Source organism: Lipotes vexillifer, unplaced genomic scaffold (genome assembly GCF_000442215.2).
Source record: "Lipotes vexillifer unplaced genomic scaffold, Lipotes_vexillifer_v1.1 scaffold312, whole genome shotgun sequence".
NCBI lineage: Eukaryota > Metazoa > Chordata > Mammalia > Artiodactyla > Lipotidae > Lipotes > Lipotes vexillifer.
The window spans coordinates 403,484-425,589 of NW_006789251.1; the positions used below are offsets into that span (position 1 = coordinate 403,484).

At 45.9% G+C, this 22,106-nt stretch overlaps 1 protein-coding gene across 1 annotated transcript in view; it reads right to left on the minus strand.

Annotated features, from left to right (window-relative positions):
* Positions 1-22,106, minus strand: part of ZNF462 (zinc finger protein 462) — a 109,113-nt gene that overhangs the window by 52,326 nt on the left and 34,681 nt on the right. The window contains exons 8-9 of the mRNA XM_007462442.1: positions 5,495-5,762; positions 3,440-3,576 (exon numbers count right to left, since the gene is read on the minus strand). Coding sequence (XP_007462504.1) covers positions 3,440-3,576; positions 5,495-5,762 — 405 coding nt within the window. The remainder of the gene's footprint in view (positions 1-3,439; positions 3,577-5,494; positions 5,763-22,106) is intronic.

Consider the following 22,106-nt stretch of genomic DNA (forward strand, 5'->3'; position numbering starts at 1 on the left):
ATGTAAATACAGCAATTTGTCTGAACAAAAAGCTAAGGAGACTCCAGTCTTGCAAACAGCAGCTCAGTCTCAGGGCCAGTTCAGAAGTTGCTTTTCTTGCCTTTCATTCCACGTATTTTAATTAACTAAGGTCTCAGAAAGATCTCGTACTGCAGGCTCTAGAGACCAAAGATGTTTATTCATCCACAGAGTAAGGAAAGCACAGGTGGAGAAAGAGCCACATCTGGTTACTTTGAGATCAGCCCCAACTCGAAATTGCCAGGCAGACACCCAACCCTGTCTCTTGACTTGTCGAGACCCACTTCCCACTGAGCTGCCATTTTGAGTTGGGATGGCCACCAAAGCCAGGCCAGGATGCAGATGGCAGATACGCTGTCCCGAAGCACCCTGCCCCCCTGCGGCTCAGTGGTCCTTGTCTCTGACCTGCAGCCTCCAGACCACGCCATCCTCAGACCCAAATGCCACAGCCACTAGAATGCTCAACAGAGTGACACCAACCACCTCCCCAAGGATGAGACAGTGACACCTGGTGGGTAAAGGCATGGGCGGGGGGTGGGGGGGGTCAGACAAGCCTGGGTTCAGATCCCAGCTGGGTTGCTTATTAGTCATTTGACCTTAGGTAAGATGCTTAGTCTTTCTGAACCTGTTTTTTCTGTTGTTGTCAGGGATAACAGTAATACCTACCACTTAGGGTTTTGTGAAAATTCCATAAAATGACTCACTGGAAAGCACTTAGCACAGCACCTGGTACCTAATAAGCTCTCAGTAATAGTAACCATTGCTGTTGCCAGGGATGTTATTATTACCACCAACCCTCAAATGCTCATGTTCATTCCAGGTTGTGTACTTTCTGACCCCAATGAGGACAATATCTATATACTCTGATGCCTCTTTTAAAATAAATCATCTCTATAAATAAAGAGAAGAGACTGTAAGTAACCAGTGACAGGCAATATGATGGATGGGTCATGGGGTCAGAGGGCTGCGTTGACACACAGTTTCCCTGCTCACCGGTTGGATGACTTTGGTTAAACTACTCAGCCCTCGTGGGCCCAGGGGACTCAGCACTGGATTCAGGGTGGGGACAGTATGCACTACATCCTACACAGTCCCCTCAGGAGAACCCAGCGGAGAAACTCCTTTCAGGTTCCAGCATCTCAGATTCCTGAACAAAATTTCAAGAGTCTAACAAACACTCTAAATCCAGTTTGATTCCGTTTTTGTCTCTCCTACCGTGGGCCGCAGTCCCAGGGCCACGACTGCAGCCCACTGCTAACAAACGCACCGCACCTCATGGCGGACACCGAGTACCCAAACTCTAGGTGAGCTTTTTCATACTTGACGTGACTTTCAACTGCCTTCTCCTTATTCTGCATTTGCCCCAATCTTCTCATTTGTTTTTTTGTTTGTTTTTGCAGTACACGGGCCTCTCACTGTTGTGGCCTCTCCCGTTGCGGAGCACAGGCTCCGGACGCGCAGGCTCAGCGGCCGTGGCTCACGGGCCCAGCCGCTCCGCGGCACGTGGGATCCCCCGGACCAGGGCACAAACCCGCGTCCCCTGCATCGGCAGGCGGACTCTCAACCACTGAGCCACCAGGGAAGCCCTTCTCATTTGTTTTTAATCCTACAGTTCTGCACGACTATTTTTAAGATACCTTAAATCCTTTGTGAAATGATCGTAAATAACTACACGAAATCAAAGAAAAAGTTTTTTCCAGCTTCAAGCTTCACGTACATAAAACAGGACTACGGGTCACAGTACTGTCCCTCCCAGTGTGGCTGGACAATGAAGTAAGCGTGTGTGAGAAGCACCACGTCAGGTGTGGCATGCTCCAGGCATTAAGCGTTTCTCTCTCTCTCTGCCTCCGTTTCTTGAATTCTCAGCTCAGGGAAGGAAAGTCATCAAGCGCATTAGGCATCAAGGCTCTGATCCCACCAGGCAGCAACATGGAAAAGAGAGAGAATCCACCGCCAAAGTGGGGTCTCACCGATGCTGTCTGTTCTACAGCAGCACGGCTCCCGGCCTCGCCCCAAGCAGTGCGGGCACAGAGCCAGTGACACACACATGGCCCGGGGGACCGGAAGCCAGGTGGCTGAGGTGGCACACCAGGCGGGGGCAGTCGGGCCAGGAATTCCTGCCTAAACGCTCCTGCGTGGCTTTCCCTAGCTTGCAGGCGGACGTCCTCGCCAGCAGGCGTGTCACGTCTCATGAACCTGCCTGGGGAGGACGGGGACCTGAGGGTGCTGAAGGTTAAGTCTTCCACGGAGTTTGCAGCAGACGTGGGTGACATGTCACGAAACGTGCCAGCCAAAGGCAGCGGCTCTGGGGAAATGCTGGAAACTTTGAAAATGCCCCCTGCCCCCGCCCCCTGCGATGTCCAGCATTTCAGAGTAACATCTCAGCAGGGCAGCAGAAGACACTTGTTGCCTTCGAGTCTTTTTTCGGTATTTTCGGCAAATACCTAAAAGCTTTCCCAGGTTAGAGGTAAAGGAAGGAAGAGAGGCAGGAAGAGGAAGAAAAGGAGGGAGGGAGGGAGGCAGGGAGGAAGGAAGGAGAGATGGAAAGGTCAGTAGGTGGAAAGAGCAAGAGAGACTGGCAACGGGTACTCTAGCCATCTTTTTCCATCCGCCTCTGGCTTGAATCTCTTCCGGATAAAGTAGGTTTTACATAAACATATTTTTCCTTCCAGTGCAGACGGGGCCTGTTGTTTAACTGTTTGAATTGGCCAGCAGTAAACTCCACTCAAAGAAAAAACAAAGAGGACCTAAAAGACGTACCCCAGCTTAGCAGAGAAGCCGACGGTTACGGAACACCCAGGATGCACCCACATGGAACACACTAGACACTCAATACGTCACCTCAGAGGCATAACTCGTCACCTCTTTCTACGGAGGACAGGGAGGTTAAACACAGGAGGCTTTAAATCTAGAATTTAAACCCAAAGCCTATGGGGTTTCTAACATACATCAGGCCACTTTCAGTTTTAAGAATTTTCTCTCTCCATCCAGTTCAAGGGAAATTCCGCGTTCTGCTTCGGAAATCATCATTTTGGTGTTCGTCCAAAGAACTGCTTACAGCCACAGAGCTCCTTGCCCTCACCCACCCACTCTGCTTCTCATTCACTCCTTCTTAGCAAGGCCGTGAGAGCGGAGGACTCAGGATATAAAACTCCCTCTCAGGGGGAAGCCCCGCAGAACTGTTCACTGCAGAATCCATCACCTTTGCCTCCCTCCACGTGAAGGAAATCCTCTCAGGGGGAAGATGTTTTTACCCTGTTGGCTGTCACTAGGGTGATCGCTGTGATTTCTTGAGGGGAGATACGGTGGGGAGCAAGGGACCAGGCAAAGGTGCCGCTTCCACCTTGAGACGGCTTCCCTCTAACGCCACCCGAGCCGCCTTCCCCCGCCCCGCACAAGAAAACCGAGCTTGGAAGGTTACCTCGGTGCAGCACGATGTGGTCAATCATGTTGCGTTTGTATTTGGTGTGATAGAGGCAGAGAGGACAACGAAGATCTTTGGGGCCCTCCTCGGGGACCGCCGAATGCCCGGCTTCCACGTGCATAGTAAAAGCAGATCTGGGAGGGAGGTGGGGAGAGAGGCGATGAGTGTAACCAAGGAGCATCTCACTCGCACCCCCTGCCAGCAACCCTACTACAGAGACACTCCACCCGGGGGCCAAAACTACAGTGGTTCATCATGTTTGCTGACCACAAGTGCCCTGGTCTCTCGTGCAATAACTAAGCACTGTCATGCAGTGGTAACTTCGTTTTGGAAATTTTGCTACCTGGCTGAGCTCAGGCAGGGCTGAGTTTGAGAAGAAAGAAACAGACTCCTAATTTTATTCTTGAGAATTAGAAGTTGCCTGTTAAAAATATAAAACAAAATCCCTACGAGAATATATTTCTCATCAAGCTCAGAAGAAGAGGGACTGTTTTGAAGCTGGAAGATTTATCAGCTGCCTCGGTGACTCTTCCCAGGTAACAGGGGAGGGCAGGCTGGTTAGGAAGTCAGGACGGTTGATGACCACGTAAAGGAAACTCAGAGCTGTTGTACCAGCTCCAAGGCGGAGGGTATCACTGCCTCCCCACTCCATCCGTTTCAAAACTTCAAAATTTACAAAGCCTTAAATGTCTCATAAAAATGGATGAAACCAAGAGTTTAACAGGCAAGGTCCCCTTCTTATTAACCCGAGTGCCTCTCTCTGGGGAAACATGTACACCTGTCAGTGGGCCCTTGTTATCTGGGTCCTTTTTGCCTTCTCTCACTTCTAAGGTCACATACATATTTATCTAAAAAACAACCGAACCACATTAATAGTCAGAGATGTAACACATTTTCCATTAAATCCCAGCAACTAAGATGTTGGTGGAAAAGAGACTTGTTTTTCTATCAGTTCATGTTTTTTGGGGGGGCATGAAGTCTACTCACCAGCCTCTCTGTGTGGAGTGTGTATTGAAATACTGGAGTGACCTAAAGCCCAGGCCCTGACGGCAGCAGAAGCAGATAATAGCTTTATATCTGTACTATAGCATTTCATATTATTATAAAAGCTTTCTATATATGATACAATAACACTTATTAGTGTTTCCTTTGTTCCAAGCACTATGCTAAGCACTTTACGGCTTCATTGACGGTTCTTTTACTCCTCACAAGCGCCCTAAGAGGTAGGTACTATCATTGTCTTTTTTTTTTTTTAAACAGATAAGGAACCAGAGACACAGAGAGGCTTAGTAACTTGTCCAAAGTCACACAGCCAGTAAGTGGCAAAGCTGGAGTTCAAACCAAGGTAGTCAGGCTCCATATTCTACACTCGTAACCATGAACCTAAACAGTATCTCCCAGGGTGAGATGAAATCACAGGAGTTTAGATTAAATGATAGGAAGCATTCCAATCTTTCTCATACACAGGAACAAAGGTGACTCTGGATTATCTTTTTTCTAGATGGGAACAATCTCTCTGTGATTGTCCAAGTTTAGTCTTCCCAGTGTGGAGTCTTGGTTCTCTGGGTGTCTTTCAGTAATATGATCTTAAGAAATAAGAAATCTCTACAAGGGTAGCAGGGGCGTCACGACTGCCGATGTTCTCTCTTGACTTTGACTTTGCTTCCGAGAAGATATTTTTTTGCCCCCCAAAGACAAATAAAATAAAAGGTGAGGGTGAGGGTGTGGTTTTCCAAAGGGAAAACACTCACTGTTTCACATACTGGGTCAGGGAAATCCTTTGCCATGATCTCACACTCCTTGGGCACCCATCTGCTCTGATTTTTAAACTCATTTGTTCTGATATAGCTCTTCATCTCTTCCCTAAACCCCCAAAACAGTCTTCTGGAACTGGCCTCCTCTTGTGAAGACTGGGCCCAACAACCCCTTCCTTCATCCCACAGGCAGGGCCTCCCATGACCTCCAGATGGGATAGTGAAAGGGGAGAGCAGGCTGAGGGGTGAAGCGGGTGCAGCCGCCTTGTTTTTCGAGGCTGTTCTTCATGCCACTTACTTAAAGCCTGTGTAAAAGGAGCAGTCTTTGCACTTGAAGAGCTTCTTCCCACCGTGCTTGTCCCTGTAATGGCGCCTGATGCTCTGGATGTAGCCAGAGGAGAATTCACAGAATTCGCAGTGAAGAACAGCTTCCGTCTTCTGCTCAGTGCCCCCCGCAGCTCCAGAAAGAGGCACGGGGCTAACACGGCTGTTGTTTCTCGCCAGAGCAGCGGATTGATAGTGGTTCAACTGCTGCTGAACGTCCGGAGGCTCGGAGTAGGATGAGTCTGTGGACAGACGGGGGAAGATGACACCAGACACAAAGAACACAGTGGAGGTTTGACACTTGAAAACCCCCAACATTAGTTCTGAGGGTTTCTTTTTTGTTTTGGGGTTTTTTTTTTTTTTTGGCGGTACGCAGGCCTCTCACTGCTGTGGCCTCTCCCGTTGCGGAGCACAGGCTCCGGACGCGCAGGCTCAGCGGCCATGGCCCACGGGCCCAGCCGCTCCGCAGCACGTGGGATCTTCCCGGACCGGGGCACGAACCCGCGTCCCCTGCATCGGCAGGCGGACTCCCAACCACTGCGCCACCAGGGAAGCCCTAGTTTTGAGTATTTTTTTAAAAAGGGGTTGACTATGATCCCAGCTTTCATCTTCATTTACATTCTACAACGCATCTCTGGGGAAAGGCAGGTAGGGAGGAAGCATCACTTCTTTTAATCTGACTTTGAGGGTTCACAGCATTTAAAAATAAAATTCTGAGGTTAAAGGTTTCAAAGTGAAGGAAGAAAGTAAACTTCTTTTAAAGGAAACTGCAGCGTGGCAACAGGCTGCCACAGAATACCCATCCTTGTAGGTGAGATAAATAAACCCGCACAATGTACACAGGCATCCACACGAGAAAGGAAAGTCGAAGATGCAGTATCTCCTCCTTTGCAGCCCAGAATTATTCAAGCCAACCGGGGGAGAAAAAAAGTCTGTAACAGAAAATGCTCAAGCACATGGCACTCACAAATATAAAAGTGTTTTATGCCTTCACTGTCAAGTGATTTAAATTTTAAAATATAAAAATCCAATAGTGTTCTCCAGGAATGGATGTTTAAAGCTTAGTCAGCATTAAGATGGAGATTTATTCATAAATCCCATTAAAATGAAATTCCAAACAAGTTTCCCTGAAAGGTATTTGAAAGTTTGCAATTCGGAGGAAAATGCTGGAAGTGACAGGCACAAATCCTAAGCCTGTGACGCTCCAATGTCATGTGGTGGGGAAATCTACTGTAGACGGGAGGTGGGAAAATCTCAGTTTCTTCCTTAAATAATAATCTATTTTAAAAAAGAGAGAGCAAGTGAAAAGAAAAAAAGGTCTTGAAGCTTTTCCCAACACGCAGCTCTGAATGTTGAGGTCAGGAATTCACTAACGTTATCACCACCATTGTCCTATATAACCTACGGGCTGCCCATGAATGACAAAAATGGAGTCTGAATCCCACACAGATGAATTTCAGTGTAACTTTCCTTGAAAAGAAAACAAAGGACTCTTTTCTTAAGCCTTTCAAAAAGCAGGGGGGAAATGGGACAGAAACTGTACCAGCCTCCTCCTGATTTGATGGACACCTAATTTCCCAAAGTGTGATTTCCCCAGGCAGGACACGCGGGGGCTCTGTAAAACCCATATTTGATGAGACTGGTACCATCCATCCCATCGGCCTCAGAGCAGTTCCCTTATTGTGGGGTCACCTCTTGTCTTCAAAATACTAAAATTCCTCCCCTTCTTGTTTCCTCCTCCCCTCCTCAATTCATATTCCTCAGGATGGAGGAAAAAAGCCCCTTTGGAAATTGTAAACAAACCTGCCACACACACACACACACACACACACACACACACACACACACAAATAAAACAAAAGGAAACTCGAACAATATCTCTGAGCCTCCATGGGTTCATTACACACACACACACACATAAAACAAAAGGAAACTCGAACAATATCTCCGAGCCTCCATGGGTTCATTACCAGGTGTAAACCGAAGACAAAGGAAGAAAGACATTAACACAACTGAATTCATTTCGCCCGATTCTTTTTATCTCCTTTTTCCTTATTCCTCGACCCTAGCCTAGCCGATGAACCCACTCAGGATCACAATAATGCAACTGTCAACTTCTCATTCTTTCTTTCAACAGCAGGTTTGTTTACCATTTCATGGATTCTGGTTAAGCTCTCAAGACTAGTTTCTGCTTCAGACACACGCACAATGAAGCACAAAGCATGCTCTGCCCGCCTCTCCTGTTAACTGGGACTTGAGCTGCTGGGAAAGCACTGCCATACCAGTACCCCGGCCAGCCCTGCCCTCTCGCCAGTGCTGGTCCTGGTTTGCTCTTAGCTCTACAGGAAAGAAATCCTGGGACCAGCAAGGCCGAAGTCAGGTCCGACTGCCCTGACCAGTGGACCATCCACAAATCTCCCCGGAGACCAAAACAAAGGAACAGCCCATTTCTCAATAAGCAGCCACCATGGCCTCTAAGACTCAGACACAAGGCACTGGACAGCTCCAGTCCCTTTATAACAAAATTACAAACTGGCTCCTAATCAGAAGACAAACCAGGTCAATCTGTCTCCCCTACCTTCTGCCACCCCCAACCTAGAGCACACGTAAGACTCTCTTGGGTAAACTCCCCAAAGGGAGAGGAGTCTGACTCAACACATTTTTCTTGTTTCTAGGGTCTATGGCATATCATTCCAGCCATCTCAAAAAACACATTCTCAATTTTTTTTTTGCGGTACATGGGCCTCTCACTGTTGTGGCCTCTCCCGTTGCGGAGCACAGGCTCCAGACGTGCAGGCTCAGCGGCCATGGCTCATGGGCCCAGCCTCTCCACGGCACGTGGGATCTTCCCAGACCGGGGCACAAACCCGTGTCCCCTGCATCGGCAGGCGGACTCTCAACCACTGCGCCACCAGGGAATCCCCATTCTCAATTTTAACACGGGTATTTCTATGTGATATGAAACTTGAAATAAAAATGCTAGAAGTCGTGGAGAAAGCATTCCAAGCCACCAGGGACATTCTCAATTTTAACACGGGTATTTCTATGTGATATGAAACTTGAAATAAAAATGCTAGAAGTCGTGGAGAAAGCATTCCAAGAAAGGACAGCTCATCACCCTTCACAGATGGCAGTGTGAAAAGAACACCTGTATGTATCCGTGTCATAAAATCCTTCTTTCCTGGTTAAAATCAGATGGACAGGTTTACTTACAGAAAGAAGCAAATCCCACCACTTAGGATACACTTGAAATAATGCCCAAGTGATAACTTTCTGGGTCTTCTGAGAGCTTTACTGTCCTCTCTGGTGCCAAGACACACTCTTCCTCGCTCTCACTTGGAGTTTGTGAATAATGTACAGTTTTAGCACTTCAGGCACTAAAGTGACAAAGACGTGAGTGTGTCTGATTCCACTGATCCTAAAAAAGCCCATTTGCTGAGCTACATAAAATCCCGGTTTGTTCACGAGGCATAGCCAGAAAGAAGAGCAGAAGCGGATGCTTTTGTGCCCAGGTTAGTAAGACAAACAGATTCTTAGCAGTGAAGGGCATGTCACATAAGTTAAAAATCATCATTAAGACTCTTTTCTTTCATTCCAAGCTTAAGAAAAGGAAAGGAGAAACACTCTGTGCTTGCAGAGCCCGACCTGTGGTCATGGGAACATACAACAGCTAAAGCACAGGAGTACAGGTTACATCTTTACCGCCTCTTTGGCCACGAATATCTACGATGGAGCCAACAGCAAAGAGGGCATTGGTCCATCCATTCTTAACCCATCCCTGAGATGTGCAGTCTCAGAAAAGAGTGTCAGTCTCTGACTTGTGACTTTATTTATGTGCAAAGTTTTGGAAATTAAATTATGATTTATAATTGCAGTTATAAAATAAATTTAGCTAAGTTATATGGAGCTATCCATTTTGTAAACTGTCTATAATAGGAAAATGATTTTATAAAAGCAAGATCATAACAGAACTGTAGAATGGATGGTCACAGCGCATCTAGGTGGGGCTTTGTAAGTTACTGAACAGCCAACAGTGAATTCTCACCACTACGGTGTATGGCATAGGTTCTCATGCCAATTTTACCGATGAGATGGCTGGGGCTGAGAATGGTTGGCCACACAGCTACCGAGAGGCAGAGGTAGGATTGGAACAAAGATCTGACTCTAAAATCTGAAACTTGACTATCAGGCATCTGACTCAATGGGTTGACCTCCGGGGTCCCTTGATGCAAGTCAGAAGAACATGAAAGAATATCTGAGTGTTCCATCAGCAAGAAACACGCACAGCAGAGAAGAGAGAGAGAGAGATGGCAGCAAGGGTGAAATAGCTGAGAAAGTGACATCAGACTAGGTAGAAATGGTCACAAAGAGAAAATAATATTAAACTTAATACCAAAGAAAACACTAAAACCAGCATTTCAGAGCACATGGGAAAAAAGAATCAACAAAGTTAAGATTCCCGGGAAAGAAAAAGAATGTCCAAAATTTCAAAATGCTATATAAAAACAAAAAAAAGGGACCACCCAGGGGACATTTCTATAAGCACGCTACACAGGTAAGCACTGCAAATACCCAGCACTGGAGATGTGCCTGCCCAAATGGCATGCTTAAGTCAGATGCTGGATAAACTGCCCTAGAAAGATAATGCTCTAACATTCCTCAGGGGGGATTTGGCTGGGAAAAGAAAGGTACACGAATACAAATGGGAGATTGGTGCTTTCCCGGGGCTCTTGGACAGCTCAGGATTTCAAACCGGGGAAGGGCTGCGTTCCAGATGAGACTTCCTACCCCTCTCATTCAGTCAGGTTCCTGGAGAAATGAGAAATTTCTGGCTCTCATTCCAGCCCCCCAGAATTCCAGCCAAACCCAGGTAAGTATCCATTCAAAGGGTTTTGTTTTCTTTTCTTTTCTTTTTTCTCCAGAGATTAGCCAGCACAGAAATAATCACTGGAAATCTATTTTATAGCAAACGACAAATAAGTGAACTCTGGAAGAACAATAAACATGACAGAATGAAGTCCTCTTGAACATTCTGATCCAACAAAATATTCGACACCCTCTTCGTGTCAGGCCACAGGCAGGCTCTAGGGACTCAGAGTCAAAGAAGGTGCTAGGAAGGAATCCCCTGGCAGTCCAGTAGTTAGGACTCGGCGCTTTCACTGCTGGGGGCCCGGGTTCAATCCCTGGTCAGGGAACTAAGATCCCACAAGCCACACGGCACAGCCTTCTGGGAGCCCTGATCTACTAGGAGAAACACGGAGTAGCTGGCTGTTATGAAGATATACGCCTGCTCTGTGTCTAACACACTTACTCCACTGACTGAAGGAATAAAAGGGGCAAAGAGAAAAACCGAACAGTAACAGGAGAGTTTAACTATTGCAAAAAGATTAAGGAAGACACAGGGAAGAGTAAGAACCAATTGGGCAGTAAATTGTGGGAGCAGCAGAGAGGACAGCTCCCTTACGCGCTGAGTGATCTGAAAAGGAAGCTGTACGGGAGGATCGATTCTCAATCTTCCGCAGCTCCGCAGAGAGGGTGTGAGTGAAGGTGAAAAAGTGGCAGCAGTACCTTGGTGCCAGCAACCACAGTTAATTATATTTGAGCTAGATTTTCATGCAGACTTGGGAGAGAGGCTCTTTGGTCAGGGCAAATCCAGTACCAGGAGAAAATAAAAGGCAAAAAAAGGATTTTAGGCAAGCAAATTTTAGAGGCGGCCAGGGGAGTAAATGGTTAAATGACACCCATTCATTCAGCAAACATTTATTGGACATCTAAGTCAATGGGTGACCCTGTTGTGGAACAGTAGGACATGGTCCCTGCCCTCAAGCAACTCACTGTCTCAGACTGACGTGTAAATAACTGATGGTGATACACTGCAAAGAAAAAATAAAAGTCTCAATGGAGCCACCTTATCTCCAAAGACCTAGTGGAGAAGACAAAATAAGCAGTACCAGTAGTACTTGGTGACGGACAGAAGTAGGAGTGAGGGAGATGGAGGGAGGACATCAAGAGAACCTTGAGTTCCATTAATAAACGTAATTAGTATTAGCTAGTGTGTTGCTACCTAAATGTTCAATTCACCACACCTCCACCTTAAGTCATAAATAGAAATTAAACAACTACATTCTTATCCCAACAACGACAAAAGTGACTTAATTCCTACAGAGAAAAGAAATAAAGATCAGAGGATGAATCTGAGCAGAAAAATGTGTACATCGGAGGGCGAGGGAGATCGCATAAGGAAGGATTTAAAATCTTCAAGTCCTAAAATAGCGTAGAGTTCAAAATGATGCACAGATTGTAATTTTCTTCAGAAGAGCAGGTGATTTGGCAACTGAAGGTTTGTAGTATAAGAAACCAGAAACAGAACATTACCTGTAGATAATTTAACAACAAATATGGTAAATGCCCAAAGTATAGGGGTTGGGGTTGGGACCCAAATATGCTGGAAATACTGTCCACTGTTCCTAGAAAAATTGAGAAGGGCACACCAACAATGACAAGAGAGCAGCTAAAGACATACTTTAGTTAACAGGCAGGAAGCTTTTGGAATGGCATCAACTTCTATCATACAATGGCTAAGAAACTCAGGCAAAGGACAAAAAGGGTCCAAGTATTTCCATGTACGTGACAGCAACCCAGGTGTCTGTTGGTGACGAGACAGAGAATCCTCCTGCTTATCAGTGAGCTTAGACATGATCTGAGTCTTCACCTAAAGCCGAAAAACTCTGTCTTGGTGGATGCCTTAAACTCAACATGCCACGCATGGCCACCATCTTTGCTCACGCATCTCCGCTGGCGTTCTGAATGTGAGTCAATGGCTCACCACTTCGTTCAAGCTCAAACTGTGGGAATCCTCCTTCAGACTGTCAGATGTTTCCTGTGGCAGCACATTTCACCAGATACCACATCCCAGAGACACATGTCATTTCTTACCTCCAGTCATATTCCTCTAACTGTTCATTCACGTCCTCAGATCCCATACGGGCAACTCTTAACAACCTCCTAGCTGGTCTTCCTTCCTCCAAGATCTGTTCTAGTTTGGCCAGCATACATGTCATAGACAGATAATGTATATCACTTACATGAGTATGATATGATTATGCCCCAGGGCTCAAGGATAAAGCCGACTCCTTGGTACATACAGCTCTACAGTCTGGTCTCGGCCTGTGTTTCCAGCCTCACTTTTGGCTAATTCCCAACTCCTTGCACTTTCTACATATCTCATCATTGGGAGTCCTTGATCGAGGGCTCCCTGATGCCCTTCCTCTTCTTTATGCCTGGCAAATCCCTACCCATCCTTCAAAACCCAGCTGAAATGTCACCTACTCTGTGAGGCTTTCCCCCAACAATCCAGACAGAACCCTGCTCTCCTCTGTGCTTTGTCAACACACACACATAGTGATTTTCATCTGGATCTTATTATACTTCAGCTTACACTTACATATGTTCTCTTAAGCAACCTCCACCAACAAACTTGGCCTTATCTCTCTATGCCTTTGACCTTAAAACATCCCATGGCAACAGGGTCCAGGCTGGTTGCTGGAGTGCTCTTGCAGCAGCCCCATCCACTTCTGCTTCCAGCAGTTGAGTTAATGCTAACAAAAATCAGTTTTATTTTCTCCCAAACTTCTTTGTACCAGTTATATTTGTATTTGTTGCTGCGCTTATTCAATTTAATTAATATTACCTAAAATGATGAAAGATGGGTATAAAAGTTGCCATTTCTATGAAAGCTACATTAAGAGCTTGGAAAAGATTTGAGAAGGTCAAACTGCTAAAAAAAAATTACTGTCAAATTACGTTTTGGCAAAAGATAAAAGATTGAGGAGAACATGAAAGTCTAGAAGGACTCTGCTCTAAGACTGTTCCACGAATGTCTAAATTATCATTCCACTTAAGAGAAACTGAGAGTAGTATAGGTGATTACAGTTTATGCAAGAGAGAAAATGGGGAACTCCAATCACAAGACGCAGACTCAAATACATAAGCTTGAAACCTACAGCACAATCCTGGTGAATGAATGCGTTTTTAAGTGAAAATAAAACGCTTAAAGCATTTTTAAAAGGATTCCCTGCGTTAAGAAATTCGCAAATATCACTGAGAAACTAGGTCTTGATTATATCAAATAAGTTTCAACTGTATCTATCTATATGTTTGACCCTATTTTATATTAATTCAGAAAATACTTATTGAGAGGCTTCTATGTACCAGGCACTTCTAGGCATTTGGGATACATCAGTGAAAAAAACCAGCAAGGATCCTTGCCCTCGTGGGGCTTACATTTTAGATTGGCAGGAATAGTATCTTACGTGCTTTTACAGCCAGAGACTAATGGTCCTTTCATTCAAAAAAGTACTTAAGAAAATGTTTCCTGGATTGAATTTGTGAACAACTTTCTTAAATTCAATCCTGTACCTCTGTCTATCTCTCTGTTTGAAGTTACAAGAACTGTTTGTAGCATAGAGCTGTCAAGATGATTCACAGATTCAAGAGGTTTACTTATTTTTAAAGATTTCTTAGGTTCTATCTGAATTCCTTTGAAACTCAATTTCTTTCTCAAGATACCTGCTGTTCATTTCTTGCTATTAACAGGGAGCAGAATGTGGCATCCAGAACATGACCGACTTCAAATCAACAATTCAACTTTCCACGTATTTCCTTTGAAGACTCTCAAAAAGGTTCTCCAGATAGAACATTGGGCCATTCCAAAGGAAAACTATATTAGAAACTAAGCTTTGGAACACAAGCCATTTCAACTCCTCCTGGAGAGCGTCTAAAGGGGAACATAAATCTCTAAAGGCAGCCACGTTACTTTATTTCCTTCTTTTGATTATGCCTTGAAAACCTCCAGGCCAAGGACTCTGGCACCTCCTTGTCTTCTATCATCAGTAGAGTTCTCTGGCCTGGATGTACAAGATTATGATACAATGGCCAGGGGGGACAATGGGCACTGGATGACTATATATAGGAATTCTGGGCTTGGTTGTCTTGGAGACAAACGGAAAAACAAATGCCTAATCCTGAAAATAAGGTTGAGGCCAAGCTTGAAGGAAACACGCACTGAACACTTCCTGTCATTCTGATGAGTAAAAACAAAACCTTGAAATATGATCAGGGAAAACAAAACAAAACAAAAAGTTAGTCTTCAAAACTGACAAAAACAGCAAAAAAACGAAAAGGGGCTGTGAGATTTAGCATCCCACCATCCTTAAATTCACTGAAAGGATCTCTCAAAGGCCTTATTTGGCATGAAGCTTCATGTTCTCGCTTTCTCTCTATTTTCGGGGGAATCCAGGCAAGTCTGACCTAAAACAAAAGAGAATTCCTGGACTTGCAATTCACTAGGTCCTATAATCCGGGACAAGCCCATTTGTTTCTCTGTATCATTTTCCCCCAGTGGCATCACCATCAATAAAATCAGAACAAATCCTTGATTCAATAAAATCAGAACAATAAAATCAGAACAAATCCAGTCAATAAAATCAGAACAAATCCTTGATTCACTTCTCTTTCATTCTACACATTGAATGAAAAAGCCCTATCGGTTCAACCTCCCAAAAAGCCCGTATCTGTGACCCACTCACGGTTCCACAGCCACTGCTTCTGTTCAGGCCCCTGTGGTTGCTTGTGTGAAGCTGCATCGCAGGACGATCCTAACCGGCTTTCTATCTTCAAGTTTCTTCTCCCCCTAAGATCCCTTTCTTTTCTAAAAGCAAATATGATCGAGGTACTCAAGCCTTCTTACAAGAAAAATGTCCAAACTCTGAACATCAGTACCCTGGCCCACCTTCATCTTCCCAGACCTACCACACTCCACACCCACACTGCTCCCACTCAGCACTACTGCCACAAGGAAAGTTCCTAACATTCACTCTGTGTGCTTTTTTTCGCTGCTTCTTTGTACATTCTTGCAATATCCTCCTTCGACTTCTCAGCCTGGCAAACTCATCTTTCAAAACTGAACTCAGTTCAAATTTACTATCACTATGAAGATCTTCCCTGATCTTTCTAGATACACTTACTTAACTCCCCCTTCAGGCTTTCCTGCTAGTACTCATGCTGCATGCAGGTTAATTTATTTTGCCTCCACCAGACTATGATCTCTTTGCAAGCAGGATATCTATCCATGCATCCATGCATGCGTGCATGCATCCATCCATCCAATTACCCACCCATAACTTGTTTAAAGTTCATTATCTCCCAGAACTTAGTTCAGGGCCTGGTCCCAAAGACGTGCTCAATGAACGTGTTATAAAGATCCAAAAAGAGTTCAAACTGGGAAAAGTGCTCTGGAAAACCCAGATTTAACAGGAAAATCCAATTAACCAAATGTCACTCTCTCCTTGAACACTGTGGTTAATAGAGCCGCCCCATTGAAACAGTGATCCACTTTTACTGAAACAAGCCTGGGTCTTTTCTGATTACCTGGAGAATGGCTTCTGAAACATTTGAGAATTTGAATGGCAGGAAATTCATGATCCATGACCACCCCAAGAAGTCACAGGCATAATTTCTGGCTTTCACCCTAAATCAGCAAAAAGTCTAAACTTTAAAACAGATGATATCAGGACACCTGGGAGCCACTTTGGATGAATCACTATGAAACTCTCTCTCCTTTTTCACACCCACTGGTAGGCACACATCTGTGGTAGGCACAGATGTTCGTGAAATGCACAGGTGTTAACGGTACCATGTGTTTAAATGCGCCATGACTTTGCTATAGTCAACACCTAAGGCCACGAAAATAGAGGCCTCTGCAATCCAGAAGGTATTCATGGGTTACTTTCAGATTTTTAGCATTTTGCATCCTCACCGTATGAAATGTTTTACCAATTTCCCTCCATCATGGATGCACTCTCCTCGCAGGTATGTAGTGTACGGCTATTCATTTTGCAAAAGGACTTGTGGTGGCTCAGAAAAGCAGAGATGGCTTCATGTCACCCAGCCAGTCAGTGGAGAAACAGGAACAGAAGCCGGGGCTCCTGCATGCCCCAGTTTCGAAAACACGTTCTTTTTCTGCCACAGCCATTAGCAAATATCACAGGTATTCCTTCTGTACGAAATGGTATTTGTAACTCAAAGTGTGTGTTCTTAAAAACCCTCCTTGAAACCGGCTGGAAATTTGTCGCAAAGCAAATGAATGCATGGCGAAGGAGCCCTTTTCTAATGCTTTTCAGGAGGAAACTCTGGGTGGCATCTGCCATTGTTCATTGAGACACTGTCACAATACCAAATGCATAATTCACCTGCGACTCTTTGGAATTGTGTGATGAGGAAGTAACGCTTCCTGCTGTTCGTTTAGATCTATAGATGTCTTTACCACACGGAAAATCCAACCAACAACGTGGAGTACAAAAGCCTCTTTTACATCAGTGACTTGGCCGCAACAGTCGAGAGCTCGCTAGCAACTTCAGATGGTATTCAGAGCTTATGGGCCATGGGCAAGGCCGCCCTGCTTCCTCCTCAAGGCCTGACCGGAGGGAAGATACCTACAGACTTCAAGGAGGCGGTCACAGTGTCCAGCTTGCAACAAACAGTACAGGGAGAGCCCGCACAGGGAACGATGCAGAGATTTCTCAAAAGCTCAGCGTAGCAAGAGGAAAGAACACATCTGAGGAGAAGCGACATGTATATTTAGATACATGTCGAGCTCTAAGTGACGGTATGGAAATCGGGTGAGGATAATGATGGCGGATCAAGAACAGGAACGAGCAGCCGCACTTCAAAGCGCACGGTTATTCTAAAATTGTCCCCCAGCAGCGGGAGTCTCTGAACCAACACACCCAGTGGGTTTCTTACCCGTTTTTTTCCTTTTCTTTTCACCTCTTCCCATGCAGTGGAAGAAAATCCTGGCTCCGGGTAAAGCTGTATTTTTAAGAACATTAAAGCAGTAGGTTCTTCTCTTCGGACAGACACTCTTGCACCCACTCCAAACTCCCCCGCAGGAATATTGCTAGTGATGCTGGGCTCAGGTGTAGGGTGTAAACCTCCAAGAAGCAGAAGGATCAGGCAGTGAAATCCAGGCTCACCTTTCACTAGCTTAGCAGCTCTAGGTCATCACGTATGTCAGGTGCTTTTGCACAAGTCTCTCACTGATCTTCACCATGACCTTATGACATTTTACAGATGGGGAAACCAAGGGAGCACCTGGAAAACAGGCAACTTCTCAGCGCCCCGGAGCGTGCATGTGAGCCTCCTCGTAACCCTTGGGGACTCTCAATTAAGCAGTCCTCTGGTTCCTCATTCATACAACGGAGACAGTGATACCCACGACTTCACAGGGTGCAGTGTGTAAAGTACAGCGTCTGGCACGGGGTGGGGGTGGGGGTGCTTTAAGGGCCTCAGTTCCACAGCAATTAAAATCTACATCACATATTTTGCACTAAACGACAAATTGCCTTTTAGTGTTTATGGAGTGTTTTCTATAGACGAAAGAATTTGATCTCCTTCGCTGGACTGCAGGATGGAGTGGAATGAGCATCTCTTACACTGCTCTAAACAGATGTAACTGACATTCACCCCAGCTCCAGGCACATGGCAGGTGTTCGGCAGCTAGTTTGTGACTGACTGATTCTGGGCAAAGCCAACTGCACTGCCCCTTCTGGCAACAAGCGGCTGGCTTACTCTGTAGGTGAGGATGGCTGCCATGGGGAGGGGACTGATCGAGGGGCTTGGATTCAGCTCAGAGGCAGGGTTCGACCCAAATAATACACCAAGTCACCCCCATTTTGTTAGATAACGAGGCACACAGAATGGTCACAAATCCACTTGCTACGAAAAGGCACATCAGAGCAAATTTAATTTCCAAAGTTTAGAAGCTTTCCTGCCAACCATTCTGGGGTCTATTTCCTCTTAAAGGTTTTTCAACATCACCTCCAGCTTTGAGCAAGGTCCCTGGGTAACCGACTGGTGGGTGTGCTCATCCCCATCATTAATGATGCTCTCCCAAAGCCCCTACCTGACACTGCCGCCGCTGCCCTTTTCTCCCTGTTACCTTGTTTTCTTTCTCTCGATTGTACTTCTAACCACCTGATCTACAGTACGTATGTACTGGTCGAATGGTTGGTTCTCCCCACTATCTGTGAGGGGTCTGTCTCAAATTTCTTAACTTGCATGGATGTTTGGATTTTATTTCATAACCAGTGAGGGCATCTAAGTTTTCTTGGGGACTTCCGGCTCAGCTGGGCACGGAGTGTCTGCCCAAGACTCAGTATGAAAAATGTTAAGGGTCTGTGACAAAAGGCAGTCCTGCCATTGAACCACCACGCATCTCGGCCTCTTGAGGGTCGTGGCCAGTGTGCAGCACCATGAACAGCAGCACTTAAGACTAGATTCATTCACTTAAATAGCTCATTTGAGTGCCTATGCGTGCAAGGTAATCTGCCACGCTCTGGGGACTCAAAATAAAATGATGGCCTCTGCTGGGACTTCCCTGGCAGTCCAGTGGCTAAGACTCCGCACTCACAAACCAGGGGGCCCGGGTTCAAACCCTGGTCAGGGAACTAGATTCCGCACGCCACAACCAAAGATCCCGCGTGTCGCAACAAAGACTCGGCACAGGCAAATAAATAAATAATTTAAAAAAATATATGATATGCCCTTCTAAAAAAAAATGATGGCCTCTGCCCTCAACAAGCTGATGGTCCTTATATGTGGAATCTAAAATATGACATAAATGAACTTATCTGTGAAACAGAAACAGACTCACAGACATAGAGAACAGACCTGTGGTTGCCAAGGGGGGTGGGGTGGGAGAAGCATGGACGGGGAGCTTGGGATTAGCAGATGCAAACCATTACATACAGAATGGATAAACAACAAGGTTCTACTATAGCACAGGGAACTATATTCAATATCCTGGGATAAACCATAATGGAATAGAATAAGAAAAGTGTGTATATACATATGGAACTAAATCACTTTGCCATACAGCAGAAACTAACACAACACTGTAAATCAACTAGAGTTCAATAAAAAAAAAAAGAAGTGGATGGTCTTGGGGGGGATGGAAAGTCAGTTACAATAGAGTATGATCAGCTCTGAACTAAAGAGTGAGTGTGCCCAAAGATGTGAACAGAAAGGAGGTCCCTCAGCCCGGCAGGAAGAGTTAGGAAGATTCAAGTTTTCAAGGATGAGTAGGAATTAGCCAAGTGAATGGAGTAAAGAGGAGGTCAGGTGAACATAAGTGGAGGAGGACATTCCAGGAAGGAGGACTCGAAAGGCCTTGAGGGTGAGAGCAGGACCCTGTGCAGACAGGGCCTCCAGGACAGCTGCAGTGCAGGATGCAGCAGGAAGCAGGGGTGAGGAGTGGCCCCGAGAGAAAGAGGGGCCCAGATGTCAGCTTTCCATGCTGAGCATGAATCTACTATGAAGGCAGAGCAGACAGCCACTGGAGGGTCTGAAGCAGGAACCAGGTGAGATAAAGGCTTCGCATCTGTACCTTTTCTACGTCTACAGATTGCACCCAGAGCCCTGCCCCGTCTCTCAGATAGGGAAGGCAGCTTGGCATAAATGCATTCCCACCATGAGAGAAAACCAAGCAGCAGCACGTTCCTTATTGATGAGGGATAGCAGCAGCTGCCTATGACTCCATGCTTTGTGTTTTCAAGTAGAAAACACCAATGTGGTAACTCTTCCCCTCTGGATTTTACTAGCAGGTTGGAATTGTTCATTTGAAATTCAGTTCCTACTGTTTCAACTGAACACATTACATTTACATCTGGAATAGATTATGGTCCTACTACCTATGGGAAGGAAAACTGGAAACCCAGGAGGCTACCTTTTCTGCTCCCTACCAATCCTTCATGTGCAAGAAAATACCAAGGAAGCACAGGAAACCAAGTGGTATGTCCACACGTTGGCAAACACCAAAAAGACGTAGGCGCCAGCCAAGATCTTGTGGTCTGTTGTTCAAATACAGCGTCTCAGCAACATCCAAAAGGTTTCTATATCTGTATTGTACTCCTTAATTTTAACACCCATGTGTCAACCCAAGGACACTTAATACATATTTCTTGGACTCAGACTCAACTCAATGGTCAAAATACTATCTTGTAAAGTGATTCAGTATTCTCCTGGATTCATTAGTGTTTTATAAATGGTTTGTTTCATCATAACAAATATTATATCTACTATATGTTAGGTATTTGACAGATACCAAGACCATCGGAGCTCACATTTCGAGAGCTCTCCGGTTCTTAGGGGAGATTATTGAAACACATGTGAAAATGAGTGCGTGCTCAAAGAACAGAGCCAATGCCCATGGGCATTTCTACCTGTTGTGAGCGGAGAGCCTGCAAGACACTGTGGGTCTGGAGTCAGAAAAAGAAATCCAAATCTTGACTTACTGCTTTAAACCACTGTCACAATTATCTACAGAACACAACTTTCATTTTACATTTACAGGACATCTACTCTAGAAAGTGATGTCCAGAATATAATATGCCAGGTGTTTAGAATACAAAGGTGGGCAGTGGGCAGGACAGAAACCCTGTCCCTGATGAGCTCCCTTTCTGGTAATATCATGGAGTTGGCAGAACGGGCCACGTGTCCCCCAGCGAGGTTGGCCACGGCACTGTGGGGTTTCAGAGGAGGGAGAGCTGACTCATGCCGGGCATCACAGGAAACACCATGGAAGCGAAACGTGCACCTGGCTTTGAAGGACAAGCAGGGTCTGGACATGTGGAAGCAGAGGAAGGGAGGGGCAGCTGGGGGATGGGCATGGAGAATGCTGAGAGTGGGAATTTTTTTTTAATAGGCCAGGTAGAGCTGCTAGAGGTTCTCGAACAGGAGAATGATAAGACTCTCAACCTAAGAGTGGACTGAGGGAGCAGTGGGCAGGTGGGGTGGCTATGGTAATGGCTTGGGTAAGAGACAGGGAGGGGATAGGAGGGGAGGGGTGGGTGTGAGAGGAAGTGAGGAGACGGAAACCACAGGACTGAGTAGGCAACTGATGGGATGTGGGTCCAAGGAGACCCGGATACGCAGTGGATTCTAGCTGGGTACCAAGAGCCCTGGCAGAGGGGCAGGCCTGGGAGGAAGTTAATGGGTTCCATTTTAGAACCTCTGCAGTGGAGGCTGAGTGGGACACCCAGGTGGAGAAAGTGAAGAGCAGATGGAAAAGACGGTCTGGGGCTTAACCTGATTATGGCTGGACGTGGAGATTTTGGTGGCATCCTCAGAAAAGTGAGAGTTGGTTCCATGTGTCCGTGAAGGGGGAGAGCGCAGAGGAGAGGACTGAGGACCAGACTGGGGTCTACATGATGGCAGCTGTCAGCGAAAACAGGGTAAAGAGATGGTATCATCAGAGAGGCCAGCGGAGAGCCTGAAACATACAGTAGGACCCAAACCACGGGAGGAGAGATTCCCCGGGAGGAAGGTCAGCAGTTTTAAATGCCACGGACAAAAAAAGAAGGATGAGGCAGGAGCAGAGGCCGTGGACTTGTTTGCCTGGAGTTGCTGTCCACCTCTGTAAGAGCCATTTCATTAGCACGCTGGGGCCAAAGCCACACTGCAAAGGATTCCAGAGAGGGCGGGGAGGGGGGGAGAGGCGGCGGCAGCAGGTGTAAACAAGGGAGGAATGA